The sequence below is a fragment of the Neofelis nebulosa genome, chromosome 3, assembly GCF_028018385.1.
Source record: "Neofelis nebulosa isolate mNeoNeb1 chromosome 3, mNeoNeb1.pri, whole genome shotgun sequence".
NCBI lineage: Eukaryota > Metazoa > Chordata > Mammalia > Carnivora > Felidae > Neofelis > Neofelis nebulosa.
Genome location: NC_080784.1, coordinates 149,744,997 through 149,765,671, shown reverse-complemented (window position 1 = coordinate 149,765,671; position 20,675 = coordinate 149,744,997). Strand labels below are relative to the sequence as shown.

Genomic DNA, 20,675 nt, shown 5'->3' with positions numbered 1-20,675 from the left:
AGAGAATCCCAAGCAGGCTCTGCACTGTCAGTGCAGAGCCCAATGTTGGGCTTGAGCCCACGAACTGGGAGATCATGACCTGAGCTGAAACCAAGAGTCAGAGGCTTAACTGACTGAGACACCCAGGCACCCCACAGTGTCCTATTTTCTTGATGACCTTGATTTACTTTGCAAGCATGCAGCATAATATAGCTTCCTTTGATAAGGCCTTATGTAGGGCTGACGGTTTCCTGCTATGCCCTTCTAGCATGTTATTTTGCTGTTGCACTTCAGATTTGTTGAAAGCACCCTGACCTCCCACTCTTGCTTTTATAATGGCTTCTGCATTCATGTATTTCTAGGCAATAAAGAAGATTGTAAGGAGAAATTCATAACCAAGCTTATTATGAAGTCAATAAATAACCATTTTACAGAAGTTGTTGGGTTCATGTATACAATATATGGGCTATAACCACTACATATCAACATTCAAGGCCTTTTATTTTTTCTGTCTTTGTTCTCATCTTCTGAGTTCTCATTTCTCACCTTAGAGTTTTCATAATAAACCTATGTGTTATCAGTCAAGGTCCTGTCTCTTTCTTTAGTAATACCAGCGTTCCCAGAGAAGAAAAAGAATTCTCAATTTGAAGGGGTAGCAAAATTTTGGGCGAGGAAGGATGAAGATGGTAGCATGCTCATGACTGGCTGGGCACTCCAATACCCTTTTTAAAAAAATATATACATTTATTTATTTTGGGGAGAGTGAGAGAATGGGTGCTCATGAGTGGGGAAGGGGCAGAGAGAGAGAGAGAGAGAGAGAGAGAGGGAGAGAGAACCCAAGTAGCCTCTGCTCTGTCAAGCACAGATCCTGACTCAGGGCTCAATCCCATGAACTGTGAGATCATGGCCTCAGTAGAGATCAAGGGTTGGTCGCTCAACCTACTGAGCCACCCAGGTGCTGCCAATACCCTGTCTTATCTGCAATTCCAAAATTCATAAAATCTGAAATGCTTGGAAAACAAAGTATTTTTTTGAATTTAGTGTAAACTTAGCCTGATCTAAAGTTTATAGTCTTGGGGTGCCTGGGTGGTTCAGTCGGTTAAGCGGCCGACTTCAGCTCAGGTCATGATCTCGCAGTCTGTGAGTTTGAGCCCCGCATCGGGCTCTGTGCTGATAGCTCAGAGCCTGGAGCCTGTTTCGGATTCTGTGTCTCCCTCTCTCTGACCCTCCCCCGTTCATGCTCTGTCTCTCTCTGTCTCAAAAATTAATAAACATTAAAAAAAAATTTTTTTTTTAAATAAAGTTAATAGTCTTTATCCCATTTAATGTGAAATCTGTTTCAGTGCAAAATAGCTGTGTATTGGATTTAACACCTCTGCAGGAGGGTGAGGGATGGTTACATAATATATGTACCACACTACTGTTTTTTTCCAATATATATACACATATTTATTTTTTATCTTATATACATCCAAGTTAGTTAGCATATAGTGCAACAATGATATCGGGAGTAGACTCCAGTGATTCATCCCCTACATATAACATCCAGTGCTCAGCCCAACAAGTGTCCTCCTTAATGGCCCTTGCCCATTTAGCCCATCCTCCCACCCAGAACCCCTCCAGTACCCTATTTGTTCTTTGTATTTAAGAGTCCCTTATGTTTTGCCCCCCTCCCTTTTTTATTTTTTGTTTGTTTATTTTTGGGAGACAGAGAGAGAGACAGAGTTCAAGCAGGGGAGGGGCAGAGGGAGAGGGAGACACAGAATCCCAAGCGGGCTCCAGGCTCTGAGCCCAGAGCCCTACGTGAGGCTCAAACCCATGAGCTGTGAGATCGTGACCTGAGCCGAAGTCAGGGTAGGGGGAGCCTTACTCCCCTTAACCGACTGAGCTACCCAGACTCCCCTGTTTTTATACTACTTTTGCTTCCCTTCCCTTATGTTACTCTTTTTTGTATCTTAAATTCCACATATGAGTGAAGTCATACGATATTTGTCTTTAATTTTGCTTAGCATAACACACTCTGGTTCCATCCATGTTGTTGTAAATGGCAAGATTTCATTCTTTTTGATTACTGAGTAATACTCCATTCACACTACTGTTCTTCTGAAATCCAAAAATGTTTGCATTCTCAAACATCTGGTTACAAGGTTTGCAGGTAAAGGATTGTGTACAAAAATCAAGAAGGTGATTTTAAAAGTGCCTTTGTCTCTTACTTGCATTATACACAGGTTTATGTAGGAAAACGGGAAATTATGCTGAACTTGATGCCAAGAAAGGTAGGTTTCCCTGTTTCTCCCATCTACTTTGTCTTTTTAAGGAACATTTTAAGCTTTGAGGGACTCAAGTTCTCACAGCCAGAAACTGGCAGAGCTGAAATTTGAAACTAGTCTTTATAGTTTTCCACTGCTTAAACCTCTCAATCACTGTATTACTGTATTACTGTTTTACTGTATTACTTTTCTTGTGTGCCTTTTGTGGAAACCACTCTTGGCTATTTCTGCTCCTCAACTCTAAACATCTTTATCAGATCCATCTGGGATTTCTTCCTCTTCTTCGTCTACTTACCTCCTATTTGAAGGTCTCAGAGACTAACCCTGCCTTACTCCTCAGTATCGCCCAATACCTTTACCATTTCATGGGATTCCCCCCATGCTTGGATGTGGAATATAATACCTAGTGGCTTCCCCAGATTCCTTGCCATCCCTGATGACAAGCATTCAGGCTTTTTTCATTTCAAGGATCCTGCTGGTAATTACTATGCGGATAAACAAAAGTAATAAACATAAAATAATAACAAAATAATTATAAGGAAGTTAATGATTTTTACTGTTTTTATCCTAGAGTTCCCCATGGATTCACATTTTGATTTCTGCCTTTTCTTAGAATGGATTCACCATTACACCACTTCTGACTCTACCATTAGATGCATTTCAGGTCTGATGGTAATTTCAAGGTAACAAAGAGTAATAGGGCGTTTGGTTTCCGTAGACCATTTGGGCCCAGGAACTTCCTAGATCGCATAGTGCCAGCTTACCAGATCTTTACCAAGATTAAAAACAAATTGTAAAGAGTATTTCTACATTGCATCTGTTGCCAGCTAGATAAGTCTTCTAGCAGAGTTCATGGCACATAGGTAGGCATTCAAAAATTCAACATTTACTAACTATGTGTCAGGTATAGGGAATGCAAAATTAAACTATCGTATTGCCACGCTGAACAGAAACCTACGTGGTGTGGTAACGTCTGCATAGCATTGTAGGGGCAGGAAAAATTTCCCTTCTTACGTTTTCCATTCTTTTCCTGGTCTAGTAATTAAATTGACACAGGATAAACAGGAGGAAACCAGATTTAATTACGGCACATACAGGACCTCCATAACAATAAATTCAAAGGAATAACCAAAGTAGGTCATTGCATCTTTTAGACAAAGAAACAATAAATTAGTGAAGAACTGACAAGACAAAGGGGTTTGGGCTTGGGGTAGTAAATTGGTAAGTAGCAAGGTCTGTTCATAGGCCTTCTCAGCTCTCAATTCCCTATTTGGCGATAAGGAGGTCTTCTGCCCTCCTGATACAGGGAGGGCACCTTTTATATAGATTCATCTGCTTTCAGGGGGGACAAGGGAGGGGCAGAGTATCCTTGCACTATTTCTAAAGTTCCTTTATTTCGAAATAATCTGTATGCCATAGTGGCACATTTTGGTGTGACGTATATTCTATGAGCATAAAAGAGACTCAAATCAAACGGGACAGGGGTTTGAGACATCAGGAAAAGCTTGCTGTGTAGTGGCGTCTGACTACGTAAATTCCCATGCCAGATCCACTTACGGACTTTGAGACTTTGCACAAGTAGGCTTCTCAGTGCCTGTTTCCTCACTGATAAATCGGGCTAATGGTGGGATTTCCTGCACTGGGCTGCGAGTTAATTCAAGAACAGCGCTCGAAACAGTGTCTGGCACGCAGTAAGAGTGCAATACACTTCCTGAGGGTTGGGTTGCCCGCCAGCACTTAGCCTGACCTAGCCTGACCGTTGTCCTCGGACTGGACTACACGGGTAATCCGTTTGGTTTTTCTACCATACACTGCGTCACAGCCAGTTCTGTTCCAGATGCTCTGTTTATTTCCACACGACCCGCTGGAGAGGCGAACTCTCCGGAGTCGGGGCCGGCCATCCTGGTGACGAGAGCGGGTGGCAACCCCTGCCCTCGCTCGCCCTCCAGCTTCGGGGCTAGTCCTCCGGAACCGCCACCCCCGGGTCCTGGGAAGAGGCGCGTCGTCGCGCGCGCCGTCCCGCCCTGTGCTCCTGCGTGACCCGACGTGCTGGGCGCGCACGCAGGAGCCCCGCCCGTGGTGGCCAAGGCCAAGGAGCCGCTAGAGACTTTGCCAGCTGGGGAGACGGAGGGGGCGTGGCTTCCCCGCTGGCGGGCGGTCGCGGCGCAGTCCCGCCCCCGTCGGCAGCCTCCGCGCGCCAAAATCAAACCCCAAGACCCGCGGTCCCGGGTACTAGCTGCCGGCGGGAGCTCAGCCTGCGCGTCTAGTCTCGTTCGGCAGTGGCGCGAGCCCCAGCGCGCGCACCTGTGGCCGCCTCCTAGCCTTCCCTGTTGGATGCACTCGGGCCACCACCAGACTAGAATGGCCACCCCACCTAAGAGGAGCTGCCCGTCTCCCGCGACCGGCTTTGAGGGGGTCCGCATCAAGAAGATTGCCATCGAAGGGAACATTGGTAAGGAGCCTCGGGAAATGTTGGCCCCCAAGCAGGGGGGCTTCCCCTTAGTGAGGGCTTCCTTCAGGCCTGTGTGGATGCGGACAGGGCCTCTAATTCCCTTCCCACCCAATGCATTTTGCCCTGTCCTGCCCTGTTTCCCTCCCGTGCCCGAGGATCGTCGCAGCCCCCGGGCGTCAGGCGGTGGTGCATGCCCGGGCATGGGGGCCTCGAAAGATGCACTTTGGGCACGTTTCCTCCTTTTGTTGGGATCGCGCAAGGGGAGGGCTTTTTGCTTTTTGTTTTTATCTTGAGGCTGTGTTAGTTCTAGAGGTGTAATTTACATACATTAAATTATCCTTTTAGGTGTACTTTTCTATGAGGTATGACAAACATATAATGCTGTTTTACTACCACCATGGTCAAGATTCAGTACCTTTTTATCACCTCAAAAAGTTCCCTGGTGCTCCTTTGTCGTCGGTTCCCTCTGCATTCCTGTGTCTTGGCAACCCGCGATCTGGTTTCTGTCTAAGTTTTGCCTTTTTCCAGAATGTCATATAAATGGAGTCAGAGTATGTAGCCTTTTGTGTCTCCCTTCTTTTATTTAGCATAATGCTTTTACATTTTTTCATGTTGCTCAGTACCCGGGATTCCTTGTCTCCCCACTTGGGAGAATGAAGAGGTGGACACAGAATAAAATGAGCAGCTGGCAAAAGTTTATTAGAATCTAAGATTAGAAAGGTAAGAATTGCAGAAAAGCTCTCTTTACAGAGAGGGGGCATTTGCAAGTGAATGCCCAGCCACTGTAGGCAAGGGTCCTTGTTTTATAGGTTCTGGTTGCACCCCCCCCTCCCCCCCTCCCTTCCCCCTTGTTCCTTCTCAGGTTCTACCCTTATTGGCTATGTAACTAAATGCCTAGTCATTACTTTTTGAGTGGCTTGTTTCCATTGTGTGGGAGGTGATCTATGTATGGCCATACTGTTCCTTGTGGGTCTTATGTTCTAAGGTCTACCACTTACTTTTAGTCACATCTTTTGTCAAATTCCTGAGGGGAGTAGGCGATGTCTGTTACATTTCTTAAGAGGAACTCTATACCTCAGTGAGTCTGCTGTGGTCAGACACTCCCAGCATTGTTTTAAAATATGTTTTTCCCCACCCAGTGACCTTCAAGTCTTACTTAGCCTCTCCCTTTCTGCCTACTGAATCCCATCTTCTATTATACTGTGTCTGTAGTTCTCTTTTATTGCTGAGTAGTATTCCATTGCATGGATATACCACAGTTTATCTCTTCCCCAGGTGTGAACATTTGGATGGTTTCCAGTTTTAACGCTTAGGGATAAAATAGCTATAAACATTCCAGTACAAGGAAAGAGTTTTTAATGATCTTAATATCATGGAGCTCCTCACCCCTTCCCCCACTTCCAAGTAAACATTGGCTTATGATTCAAAGACCAGTGCCCTTTCTGTTCCTAACCCAGATGAGGGCAGACTATACCATGCATATCATTTTACAAGGTACATCTGAACTTACATTCTTCTGTATTTCCTACCACAGGAAACCTATGCCTGATACTTCCTGTTCTGATAGAATTTTTTTGGCTCCAAGTTGGGTACTGGCCATTCATGCATACAGCAAATGTTTTTGAATTTTTACCACATTCAAAGCCCTTGTACTTCTTTAAAAAGACCAGGCAAAGTAGACGCTTTAACAGTATTCCTAGTAGAAAATATCTGAACACACCCTCAAAGACATCTTGTTGCATTGCTCCAGTATTAAGGCACCAGTGGAAAAGATCCATATAATAGATTCTCATTTCCTCCTGGGATAAATTCTTTGAAGGTGAACGTTTACTAGTGTGAGCCCTTATAGCCACTTATTGGATAAAGAAGAACATATATAAAGGAGGAAGTAGTTGAACAAAGCCATTTCAAAAGTAACTTTGAATGAACAACAACATCTCCTAGATACCACACTGAATTAATCCTCTTCCCTTCCTTAAATCCAGTTAAGCAACATATATCTAGATCTCCCTAAGCATCTTTAATCTTCCCAGCACCTAAATCATTTCCTAATGTGTCACCCCATCTCCATCTTCTCTTACCTAGCTCCAGAGCAGACTTTCTGTATATAAATGTAATTGTGTTACTCCCCTGCTTAAAATTCTTCTCTGACTTCTCCATTACCTACACTGGAAAGAGTTGCAAACTGATACCTTGCATTTGCACAATAGTGGCTGGCATAGACTTGAAAAAAAAATTTATTTAAGAACATTTTTTTTAGAATGTTGGAAATATTTTATTTTTTAAAGTTTATTTGTTTATTTTGAGAGAGAGAAAGGGCATGCACTGAAGGGGCAGAGAGAGACGGACAGAGAGAGAATCCCAAGCAGGCTCCACACCACCAGCATGGAACTGATGTGGACTGAGCCCATGAACCGTGAGATCATGACTTGAGCTGAAATCAAGAGTCGGATGCTTAACCACTGAGCCACCCAGGCGCCCTTGAAAAACAAATTTAATGAATTTCTAGCATTTAACATTTTTGAGATTTGTTTTTGAACATCTAGATTCTTGGTGTCTTGTACGGTATCTAAAGATCTGGTAACACTGGGCTTATGTTTCTGTAAGATAACAGTTTGCTATTTGGATGTTGGATGAGTTGTGTTCCAACTTGTCTTGTCTTCCTGACACTGAGGTTTGTTAGTTGTTGTTAATGTGCTTGCACTGCTGTTCCTGTCCCTTCCACCTTATTTGCCAGTCCCAAATAAGTAGAAACGTACAAATTGCTAATGTGTGTGTAGAAGAATATTTTGTGATTCCTAGAATTTGAACTTTAACTGGTCATTTTAGTTTATACTCACGTAACTCATCTTCTCCTGTTTTCTGTTACTATAATGCTCCCTTCTGTTAGATTTATGGAGGCCTTACCTGCTTCTTTTCATATTAATAGTTTGTACAGATGATTTTTGGATCATAATGCTTGTTTGCCATTAGTAATTCTGTTAGGTTCCACATGACTTTTTAAAGTTATTAACATCAGTGTCTTTGGTTCTTGTTCTCCTTTGCTTTCATAGAATATTAATTTATTAATTAGCTTATTTTTCAGCTCCCTACTTTCCCCTCAAAAGTTAAGGAACTAGAGGGGCGCCTGGGTGGCTCAGTCGGTTGAGCGTCCAACTTTGGCTCAAGTCGTGATCTCGTGGCCCGTGAGTTCAAACCCCGCGTTGGGCTCTGTGCTGACAGCTCAGAGCCTGGAGCCTGTTTCAGATTCTGTGTCACCCTCTCTCTCTGACCCTCCTCCATTCATGCTCTGTCTCTCTCTGTCTCAAAAATAAATAAACGTTAAAAAGTCAAGGAACTAGATTAATTTGGGAACTACAGTAACTGTTGTTACTCTGCTTGAACTAAAGAGTAATTTTAAAGAGTAACTGTTTTTGCTCTTAAAATTTTAGAGTATGACCACATGAAATTTTTCTATTTATAGGCGTGTCAGAAGAAAGCTGAATGCTCTAGCTTTAAGTGCTTTCAGATTCTGGGCCCCTGGGTGGCTCAGTCGGTTAAGTGTCCGACTCTCTGTTTTTAGTTCAGGTCATGATCTCAGGTTTCCTGAGTTCGAGCCCCACATCTGACAGCACAGAGTCTGCTTGGGTTTCTCTCTCTCTCTCCCTCTCTATGCCCCTCCCCCACTTGTGCTGTCTCTGTCTCTCGCCAAATAGGTAAATAAACTTAAACAAATTAAAAAAAAAGTGCTTTCAGACTCTGGGTGATGCCCGATTTTTTAGTACATTCCTTGGATCCTCTTTTTGAACATCATATTTTCCTTTCCTTCCTCCATCTAGCTCAGTGAATGTCCAGTGATCATTATATATGCTTCTGCTTAGCATTCTAAATGCTTTACAGTCCCTGTAATTACTCTCCCCATACAAAATCTGTGGTCACCAGTGTTTTTCCTGTGATTAAATCTAGTGATCATCTAGTTTATCTTTAAAAGTTTTTCTTCTGCCCTGTGGTAATAATATGACTTTGTGTTTTGCTTCTCAGCAGTTCTTTGTTCTGTGTTACCTTCTTATTGGCCCTGACCCCTGTCCCCACTCCCTGTTTTGGCCCTATGTGTGATCCTTTAAAGTTCTTCTGGTTTTTCTTCTTTTCTATTGCCTAGATAATGTCCTAGGTTTGAATATGGTTCTTCACATGAAAGGTAAGTTCTTTTTGCCCTCTTTGAATCCAGCTTATAAAGATGAGGAAGTTTTCCTTGTAAGCTTGCAGAAGCTGCAGCGCCTGGGTGACTCAGTCACTTAAGGATCCGACTTCGGCTCAGGTCATGATCTCGTGGTTCATGAGTTCAAGCTCTGGGTCAGGCTTCATGCTGACCGCTCAGAGTCTGGAGCCTGCTTTGGATTCTGTGTCTCCCTCTCTCTCTGCCCCTCCCCTTCACACATGCGCTCTTTCAAAAAAAAAACATTAAAAAATTTTTAAAAAAAGCTTTCAGAAGCTGCTTTTTTAATATTTTTTGATCTATGTGTGTGTGTGTGTATGTGTAATTCTATATACATATGGACAGAGAGAGGAGAGAGACACACACATTATGTTGACCAGAGATGCCTAATATAAACCGCATTTGGTGACTTAAGATAGAAAGGGTGTGGTGGTCATTAGGAGTATTGGTATACCCTGTTAAATTCTAGATCAAGACTTTCCCTACTATTTAATGGAATGTATTCCCAGGTAATGTTAAAGTAGTGAATATAATATGCCCTGATTATACCTGAACTATTTCCTTTATTTTCCCTCCTAGGTGTCTCAGAAACTAGTGAATGATCAGGGAGAAGCAAAGTACAACATGTTTTTTTTAAGGATTGGATAAAGTGCACAGAACCTTTAAAGTGAAGCAGAAAAAACATGGCTACTGCTTATAGGGGTGCTGTGCAAAAACGTTTTTATAATTTCTGTTAGACACTATGGCTTAATGTCATATAGTGTCATATGATTAGTGTCATATAATCATATTATTTCTCATTCTAAAGCTCTAGGTTTTGGATGCATCATTATATTGATTTTATAGTTCATTTGGCCGTTTTTAAGTTGGTTTTAGATAGGAAGGACGTAAGCCTGTTTGTAAACTGAGAAAATAGAGCAAGTAGAGAGGAAAATTTTGAAAATGCAAGAGCCTGTTATTGTCACTGTACTCATAGCTTGTTTATCACAGTGGTTTCCATAAAGAGGGTATTATTATTATTTCCATTGTATTGTGAAGAAACAGGCTCACAGAGATTCAGTAACTTGCCCAAAATCACATATCTAACTAAGTGGAAGAATAGTTTTAACTATTTTCCGCAAAGTTGTCTCTAATTACTTGGTTAAGGAAAGTGAGGCTAAGACTAGGATTTTTTTTTTCTGCTGTAACACCTTGCCTACAATGTCACCAGGTTTAAAATTCTTCTGCTCCATGGCTTTGATAAACTAAAAACAATAACAAACAAATGTCCATAATACAAGTGGGTAGGGACACTTTCAGAAAGCAAATCTAAGAGAACATTTAGGAAATTGAATATTTTTGTTTTTTTATATTGTTTGCTAGTATAAATTTTGTAAAAGCTGATGACTGTTTTGGCATTTTTTTTTTTTTCTAAGTCTCCTTCTTCAATTTTCCTTTTCCTGTCACAACAGCTTCAGGGAAGACAACATTTGTGAATATCCTTAAACAGGTCTGTGAGGATTGGGAAGTGGTTCCTGAACCTGTTGCCAGATGGTGCAATGTTCAAAGTGCACAAGATGACTGTGAGGTATGAAAATAAAATTAACTAAGTAAAGTAAAATTTTTTTGCTTTAGAGGACCAGTAGTATTTAACCTTTGGGTTTTTGTTTGTTTTCCCTTTTCCGATAAAATTTTCAAATCTAGCTTTAAGTCTGTCTCTTCACCTTCATATATGGATGAATGTGTGTATGTGTGGGGGGAGGTACGTGTGTGTGTGTGTGTGTGTAAACATTCATTGAGTGATGCAGTTAAGACATGTACTTCATTGCATCCAAGTAGAATTGTAAGTTTTTAAAAATTAATTAAAAAGTCAAAAAATCTAATTGCAAATTAAATTCCTTGAGTAGATTTTTACATTTTGTTTAAAAACTTGCAAACACAGAAAACAAAGACAAAAAAAACTACCCAATAACTTTTTTATTAGTTTACCTTTTGAGTCTTTTATATGTATTAGAAGCATTTATCTCTTATTTGTTTTACTTTTCATTCTTGCCAGACTTTCACCCTGGACACAACTTTGAATTTCCCAGCACTTTCCATTCTACATTGCAAATAAGAAATAAGGAATAACAGTTAGATTTCACTTTTTGTAGCAAAATTTTTATATTGTATGTGTACGAAGGAAAGGGATCTGATTGCTAGGACTTTTGTTTCTGGAGAAATGAGAATTGAACTTGAAAGTAGCATAGTAGAAATCATCAGAATGGAAATGTGTGGTAGAAACTTACTTTGTTAGAATTGAGGATACAGGATTGAACAAAAATGTCTGTTGTTTAAAGTTTAGCTGTTGGTATGAGGAGTCTGGGAATAATAATTGAGTATTTAAAATGTAAATCATTAGCAGGATGCTCTGTAGAATTTGAGGATATATGGTTGTGAATAACCAAAAATATTTTCTCACATACCTATTTGCCAAGCATAGTTAACTTTAACGTAAGGGTGTGCTTAGAACATTCTGATCCTTAGAATAATCCAGGACTGAATCTTGAAGAGACTTCCTTTCCATAGGACTCCATTTTTTAAAAAATGTTTATTTATTTTGAGAGAGAGAGAGAGAGAGCACGTGAGCGAGCATGAGCAGAGGAGTGGCAGAGAAAGGGAGACAGAGGATCTGAAGTGGGCTCTGTGCTGATAGCAGAGAGCCCAGTGTGGGGCTCTAACTCACGAACTGTGAGATCATGACCTGAGCCAAAGTCAGATGCTCAACCAACTGAGCCACCCAGGTGCCCCATGGACTCCATTTTTTGTTTTAAGAAATTGATATTTCAATTTGGTCTTTGGGGGGAAGGTAAGATTATCCTTAAGTAGAATTTTAAAGTGGGTAAATTTGTTTTTTTCTTTCAACATTTTTTTAATTAACATATGATATAACTATAGAAAAGTATAGGAAACTTATGTATAGTTTGAAGAACAATTTGAAAGTTAACCATCAACCAGGTCAAGAAATAGAATATTACTCTTATTCTCCCTGTTTGTCCTCAGGTCACAGTATCTCCTTTCCTTGGGTAACAACGCCGCTAGGGGTAATCACTCACATAAAATACCTCTTACAATAATAATTCTTCTGCTTTCTTTTTTTCAACGTTTTTTTTTTTTTAATTTATTTTTGGGACAGAGAGAGACAGAGCATGAACAACGGGGGAGGGGCAGAGAGAGAGGGACACACAGAATTGGAAACAGGCTCCAGGCTCCGAGCCATCAGCCCAGAGTCTGACGCGGGGCTCGAACTCACGGACCGCGAGATCGTGACCTGGCTGAAGTCGGACGCTTAACCGACTGCGCCACCCAGGCGCCCCTCTTCTGCTTTCTAAAAGTAATTTAATTATCCACAAACATATGACTAAGAAATAAAATTTAGTTTTCTGTTTTTGAATGTTACATAAATGAAATCAATTGGTTGCAGTTTTTTTCCCTCTTGCTTTCTTTGCTTAGTAAGTTTATGAAATTTGTTCATTTGTTGCATACAGCTGTAGTTTGTACGTTTTCATTGCCATATAATATTCAATTAAATTCAGACATCACTGGTTTTCCATTCTATACCTTTGATTAATTTTTTAGTGATTTCTAGTTTAGTTGTTGTAAAAACAGCCCTGTTATGAACATGAAACCTGGTGCACACATGCAAGACTTTCTCTAGAAAGAAGAAATAAAATCATTGGTTGGTGAGGTTTTTGTGTGATGCCTATTTTCCAAAGTGGTATTATTCAGCTTCCTAATTTTTGTCATTCTGTTGGGTATTTAATGTCTTTTATGTTTTTAATTTTGTATTTCTTTGGTTGCTAATGAGATTGTGCTCTTTTATTTAATTAATTTATTTGCTGTTTGGATTTATTTTGTTAAGTCCCTGTTCAGGTCCTTTTGTCATTTTCCTTTAGTTTTCTGTCTTTGGTCCACTCTGCATTTTTATCTCCCAAAGTATGTCTTGTGGCCTCTTTTTTCACTGAAGTGCCTGGCTTAGGTTTACTTACCTTTAGAAATGAAAGACCTGTGTTCTACCAACCGCTCTTTTCCCCTCATTTCTGGGGTCAGCTATCAGTGCAGTTATTCTCAGGTGTTAGTAGAAAGTAGACAAATTAAACCAATGTCAGAAATACAGAAGGGATTCTTTCATTGGAGTAACGTCAGGCTAGATTGGGTTAGTTGACCTCCATTAAAGGCCCATTCTAGTTTTAGTATCATAAGCTGCCAACTCCTTTTAAATATGTGTAACTGGTTCTTTAGCACTTTAACTATCTCTCCCTTGTAGTATGCATATAATTAACCTGGGGTGCAGAAACTGATACATAAAAACCAAAATGCCAAAAGTTTATTAAAATTTTTTTTTTTTTTAATTTTGGAGAGAGAGAGGGTACATGCAAGCAGGGGAGAGGGGCAGAGGGAGAGAGAGATCCCATTATCCTGGGATCATGACCTAATCCAAATTGAAGAGTTGGACATTCAACCGACTGAACTACCTAGGCAGCCACCCCTGCTGTACCCAGAATTTTAATCTGTAGGGAGAAGTGTAATTATCAGATTCACTGAATGAGGTCATTCTGTTCTCTATGGAGGCCCATAATTCTCAACCAGTGGAAGGAACCCTTAAGAATCTCAAAGTTTTGGGATGCTTTATAAAATGACAAACAGTGCCTTGGGAATTTTAATATGTGGGATGCCTCCTACTTAAAAATGACTGCCCTAGCAAATCACTGTTAGAGTTGGGATTTTATTGACCGTTTTAGTTATGTTGGAGAGGAGCGGTTGAAAACACTGCAGTAATATATATAGGAAGGCAGATTTATAGTAAGCAGGTTGTCTATTAAGCTTAGAATCAGGGGCGCCTGAGTGGCTCAGTCGGTTGAGCCCCTGACTTCGGCTCAGGTCATGATCTCTCAGTCTGATTTCAAGCCTTCCGTTGGGCTCTGTGCTGACAGCTCAGAGCCTGCAGCCTCCTTCTCTCTCTGCCCCCACCCCTCCACTCTCTGTCTTTCTCTCTCCTCTCTCTCTCTCTCTCTCTCTCTCTCTCTCTCAAAAATAAAAAAAAACATTAAAAAATTTAAAAAAAGCTTAGAATCAGAGCCCAGGGTAATTAGTTATATTATCCTAATTGATGTCATCAGACTGACACATTGATGCATCTGTCTCTATTTTAAGACTTGGTTTCATGGATCTGATTGATACTCATGTTTATGGGCAGGGGCACTTTCTCCCCATGTACTAAAGTCAAAATTCCAAATTGACCTTTATAACTACTATGTCAATAATCCTAATATTATTAACAAATAGTTTCGTCATACAGTTTACTATAATCTAGTCATGGCTCCATGATGTTACAATTTGATTACCTTAATTGAGTTTTGGTGCACATTCTTGGAGGATAGCTTTATATTTGTATGTGTATTGGGGTCTATTTATGTTCTTAGTGCTTGGTACTTCTAGGTGGCATTTCGGACAGGGTGGGGATAGTATTTTGGGGTTAAGGTTGTGGAATGTGAGGATAGTGGTGTATGGGTTCCCTGTCTTTGGATATTTTCTTCTTTTATCCTGGACCTCTACTAAACTCAAGAAATGGGATTTTCTTCCATCATCTTGGAGCCTTTCTTCTCCAGACCCATTTCTGATCTATTTCTTGGTATTAAAGTATGGATCACCAACTGTCCAAATCTGTTTTCTTAGAAGGCTGTCAATATTGAGAAGTAGATTGTCTTTAGAAACCATCCCGGACAAGGCCAGTCCTACTTTGGATGTTCTCCATTTAATCACACTTCTCGACAGTTGCTGTAGAGTTGGAAGAGTTGGGTTATTGGTACCTTTGAACTCTTCCCCTAGTTAGTAACTTAATTTGCACCTGCATGCTGTGCATGCTTTTTTTTTAGCTGTTTTATTTTTTTACCTGCCATCTAGTGGCTGAAATGTTGCTATACTGTTGATAAACTGCACCGATTTTCCCAAAATAATGAGGCAAAGTACCTAAAGAGATTATGTTGTCTCCCCTCTTCCTCCCTCCCCTTGATAAGATTATTTTTAAAGGTACCACTCGGATGATTTTCAATCTTTAAATTGAAGGTTTATTTCAAATAATCACTTATTTGGTGGTTTATATTATTTCAGCCCAAAGCTTTGATTTAATTGCTTTCTTTTAACTTATTTTTGAGTTGGACAAACTGTTAGGGACATATCTCTGCTCTGTCATGTTTTTCTTATCGAGATGAAGTCTTAGGGGATACCTGTTTTTCAAATAACAGCATTTTTTGATAAGTCATTCTTGAAAATTAATTAGGTATGCTTGGTAAAGTACTTCTATTCATACCTTCTGAGATCACTTGATAACTTTTGTTGGCTATGTTACGATTATCTTATTTGGTCGATTCTGATCTTTTTTGGTTGAACTTAATTCACCTCTTTTGCAATGTTTACAAAGTTCAGTTAGAGTTAAAAGATTAATGATTTTGTATCTTTACTTGATATTTCTGGTTTTCACTTATCTTGACAATAAGTTGTGCTTTCTGCAAAATAATAAAGTGTTCTATCATGATGTGAGTTACAGAATTGAAGATATGAGTAAAAGTGATCCATAATCCCACTACCCTGTATGTATCTTATACACAGTTGAGATAATAATTTACTATATCCAGTTTTGGCACTTGGGGAGCTACATAATTTAAAAAAAAAATGCTATACAGTAATACATGTTCATTGTTTGAACTTAAAATATCATAGATTACCAAAGGAAGAAAATAAAGCTTACCTGTAACCTTATTACCCGGAGAAAACTAGAGATCTTACTTGGCACAGCAGTATATAATTTTGTACTTTTCTTTTTTCCTCCCATAATGTTTATATCAAAGGCAATTAAAAATGTCATTAAAAGTTTACTGTAAACAATTCTAAGGGCAGCCTAATTTATTGTGTGCATGTACTAGTATTTACATAATATAAATGCCTAGTAATAGTGAAACAATAGCCTATTTGCAATAGGCTATTATGATAACATCTTTGTGGTTAAATCTGTATTCTAGATTATTTCTTTAAGACAAATTTCCAAAAGTGAAATTAAGTAGGCCCAAGGATACAGACTTTTAAAAATAAATATAGCTAAGCTGCTTTCTAAAGACGTTCTGTCAACTTTTACATAATATAATTTGACCTTAACCCATTCACATTTTTTATCTGGGTCCTTTTTCAGAGGGGGGAAAACAGATAAAATTACACTCAATATGGTAAAGATGATACACAGTGTTTTTTTAGATAAATTTTTAATAATTTTGTGTTTGACTCCATAGTTGCATGCAAGAAACCCAGCAATTTGTGGTGTTAAAAACTTAATGCATAGAATCAAAAGAAAACATTTTGTATGGGCTGACTCTCAGCCCCTCTGAAAAACTAGAAAATGATATCCTGGCTTATTTTCTAATTTGGTTCAAAGTTGAACTCAGACAACAACTAACACCTTCAAAGCTGTAAAATTCTACTACAGACTTTTTATTTAGTTTTAATTTAAACATTTGTATTTTTAGAGCAACTAGCTGATTATTATTTTTATCAGTAGGTGATGAGTCAGGATTGGTTCTCTGAATTATTTTCATGTAGTAGACTTTGGGTAAGAGGGATTACATTTATTGGAAAATCCAAATAAAAGGAGATGTGTAGTTTTTTTGTATGTGGTTAATATTTGTATTGTGATCAAAAACACATATCATAAATTTTACCATCTTAACTATTTTATTTATTTATTATGTTTATTTTTGAGAGAAAGAGAATGAGCGGGCGAGGTGTAGGAAGAGGGTGGGTACAGAGAATCCTAAGCCAGCTCTGTGCTGACAACAGAGAGCCTGATGCGGGGCTCAAACTCACAAACCAGGAGATCATGACCTGAGCCAAAGTCGAATGCTCAACCAGCTGAGCGACCCAGGTGCCCCATCTTAACCATTTTTAAATGTACAGTTCAGTAGTGTTGAGGGTATTTACATTGTTGTAAGACACCTCTAGAACCTTTTCATCTTCAAGAACTATAGCTATTTCATGAAACAACTCTCCTTTGCCCCCTTCCTTCAACCCCTAGGAATTGCCATTTTGTTCTTTTATAGCTAGCTATGAATTTGACTGTTTGTTGGTTTGTTTTATTTTTTTAAGATTTTGTTTATTTTATTAAAGATTTTATTTTTAAGTTGTCTCTACACCTAACATGGGGCTCGAACCCACAAACCTAGGATCAAGAGTCACAGGGTCCACTGAATGAGCCAGCCAGGTGCCCCCAAATTTGACTACGTTAGATACCCTGTATAATTGGAATCATACAGTATTTGTCCTTTTGTGATTGGCTTATGTCACATAGCATATTGTCCTCCAAGTTCTCCAGGAAAAGTTTCAAACTTCTCAGTATGTAATAAGCCCATTTAATTTTACATACGTAACCTATTTTTGTTATTTCTGTGCATAGCAAATCTATCCTAAGTGTTTTTCAAATGAACCAAGTTCACTTCTAATAAATTTTATTAAGTGTATCAGGTAGACTTAAGGTAATACTTGGTGCTATGATTAGCTCTTAAAACCCTGTAGTTCAAAATAATAAAATTTTATTTCTCGGAGAATAGTGCAAATGGCGTTTGGTGGATGCCACGCCATGCTGTGAGTCAGGGACCCAGGCCCTTTCTAAATTGTGACTCATCCAACCTCTAGAACCATGCTTCAAATTTTAGTGTTTATTAGAATGACCTGGAAGACTTAAAAACACACATTTGGGCCCTACCCCCAGTTTTTGATTTATTAGGTCTGCTGTGGGGTTGGTGCTGAAAATTTGCATTTCTCATAAGTTCTCAAGTGATGGTGCTGTTGCTGTTATGGGGACCATACTTTGTTACCCCTGGAGCTGAATTTGAGAGCCTCTGCTCTAGGGTCTTGGTGTTCTTTGCTTCTTCTAGCTGCTGGAGAGAAAAGCATCACATTCCAGAGGTTTTTAGAGTGAAGCCTGGAAATGGTATACATTGTTTCTGCCCTGCTTCCGTTGACTGGAATGGAGTTACATAGCCACACTCAATTACAAGGGAGGCTGGTCAATAAAGCCTAGTTTGTGTCCAAGAAGAAAAACAACTTGGATTTAGGGAACACATAGCAGTGTCTGCCACACACACGTTTCAAGATAGGAGCACCTTAAGTTTATTTATTTATTTATTTATTTATTTTTTTATTTTTTAAATTTTTTTTTAATGTTTTTTATTTATTTTTGGGACAGAGAGAGACAGAGCATGAACGGGCGGGAGAGGGGCAGAGAGAGAGGGGGACACAGAATCGGAAACAGGCTCCAGGCTCCGAGCCATCAGCCCAGAGCCTGACGCGGGGCTCGAACTCACGGACCGCGAGATCGTGACCTGGCTGAAGTCGGACGCTTAACCGACTGCGCCACCCAGGCGCCCCTTAAGTTTATTTTTTAATGTAACTGAAACCCCACGGTGCCAAGTTTATTTAATTCATTTATGTGGAAGAGGTCTTCAAGAGATGTTCTCTATTTTCTACTTCTCAGTTCTAAAAACTAAACTCTTAGAAAACTTAAATATGCCCTTTGGCTCACATTCCTAAGCACATTCGTTTTCTAAAAACATGCCAGGGACAATGTAACCAGGAATAGAGCATACTAATCCAAGAATTAAATTTTGTGTTTTGAATTACTATTTATACTGCAGAGAATTCCATATATACATGGATACCACTCCCACCCTGCTCCTCTTCATTAGCACCAAATATATGTAATTCCTTTAGGAAAGTGAAGACACTTCTTCACTTAATGATATGTTAGGGGACGCCTGGGTGGCTTAGTTGGTTAAGCGCCCGACTCTTGACTTTGCCTCAGGTCATGATCTCAGGGTTTGTGAGTTTGAGCCCCCCAGGCTCTGCCCTGACAGTGCGGAGCCTACTTGGGATTCTCTCTCCTTCTGTCTCTGCCCCTCCCCTGCTCTGGCCAGTACAAGCACACACTCTCTCTCAAAATAAATATATGTTAAAAAAAAATAATATGTTAGGATTAAGCAGGGAGTCTACTTTGCTTCTAAATAAATACCAGCACCAATCATGAAATCAACTGTAACTAATGAAAAGTTGATACTAAATTATTTTTCTGGTTAATTTAATGTACAAAGGGAGAAAGCCTAGAGACTCTGTTTCACTTTATTATTTTTTTATTTCTTCATTACTCTATGTCACTTTTTCCCCCCTGAAACTATTTTTGAAGTTCAATTGCTTTAAAATAAACAACTACAATCATCTGCCACCTTTCTGAAGAACTGGGGAAGTGTGCCTAAAAGCTGGTGTCAGTACTCAAAGAAATGTAATGTGACCTGATATTTCTGTTTTGTTGGAGAGGTTTGTTTGTTTTTTGTTTTTTTTTTCCTCATTGTAGATATATGCTTATTTTTTTTGGTCTACTCATAGACCCTCTCTGAAGGAGTAGCTGACATACAAGAAAGGTAGAGAAAGTTTGGTTAAGAGAAAATGCTTGTTGATTGGTCAAAAGTTTACCAAATTATTTTATGTCTGCCAAACCTGAATGACATGATTAAAGTGTGCTTTAAAAACACAAATTTAACTACCTTTTCTTTTAAGAGGAATTTTATTTTATTTTTTTTTTAGGTTTATTTATTTTGAGGGGGTGTGGTTAGGGACAGAAAGGGAGAGAGAATCCCAAGCAGGCTCTGTGCTGTCAGCACAGAGTCCAACGAGGGCCTCTATCACGAATTGTGAGATCATGACCTAAGCTGAAATCAAGAGGTGGACACTCAACCAACTGAGCCACACAGGCGCCCTAAGAGGGAATGTTTGTAACAGTTGATAAGGCACACACAAATAAGCTGAGAATAAGGAAGGAAACCAATCATCTGAGTGGAGCAAATGGAGGTCACAAAATTATGCATTAAAATTAATGTGGCTTATTCAAAGAGTATTTACTTAATACTTTTGACACAATCTGATAAACTTATTTTCTGATTAGAAGGATTGTCAAGGGAGGGACTGTTAAAAGATGGTCATGTCACTGACCTGACATCAAAGGAGGAAATAAACTGAAAACTAGATAAGAACTAAAAAGTAATACCAATTTGGTCTCGTTTAGTGTAAGATTGAATAGCAGTTTCTACAGTTTGTGCCTAGTATTTTATGTGTTCAATGGAAACTTGTTCTTTATTGCTAACTTCTTTTATAAATCCAGCAGTTGGTATTTATAAAGTTGTTTAAGAGTAATGTCTATTACTGAGTAGTTTTTGAAATGCTATCCTTTTGAGGGTACAAAAATAAAATATATACTAATGTCTTCTCCCTATAAAAATAATACATAAAAAACGTGGTTAAATTGATAAACTTCATTTAGCTGAAAAGATTCATTTGTATGAAACAATATTTTTTCCCTGGGGGATGCTGAATAAGTGGAAAGTCAGTTTATAATTAAGTTAACAAAGCCTTTTTAATGAAATTTAATAAAAATAAATTTATTCTTTAAGCAGTTTGGGAAGGCAGCTAACTACACCCTTATTTCAGTTGATGATGTGCTAAGAGTATTTTCTAAACAGACTTATTGTTGACAGTTAACTTCTTGCTATTTTATGCTTTTTTTTTCAATTTTGGGAAGAAGATTCAGTTAATTATGTGGTTTGCGGTATGTAATTTAAATTCTGCCTCAAAGTGCCATGTGTTTGTGTGGTTTTTAGTTCTTAACTGAAACTTTGAGGTCAATATTTACACTTGGTGGATTTTTTCCCCCCAGAGAAAAACCACC

The 20,675-nt window shown here is 39.2% G+C and overlaps 1 protein-coding gene across 1 annotated transcript in view; it reads left to right on the top strand.

Annotated features, from left to right (window-relative positions):
- Positions 1-4,337: 4,337 nt before the first annotated feature.
- Positions 4,338-20,675, top strand: part of DCK (deoxycytidine kinase) — a 33,789-nt gene continuing 17,451 nt past the window's right edge. Inside the window, exons 1-2 of the mRNA XM_058722328.1 lie at positions 4,338-4,701; positions 10,348-10,463. Coding sequence (XP_058578311.1) covers positions 4,584-4,701; positions 10,348-10,463 — 234 coding nt within the window. The 5' untranslated portion in view covers positions 4,338-4,583. The remainder of the gene's footprint in view (positions 4,702-10,347; positions 10,464-20,675) is intronic.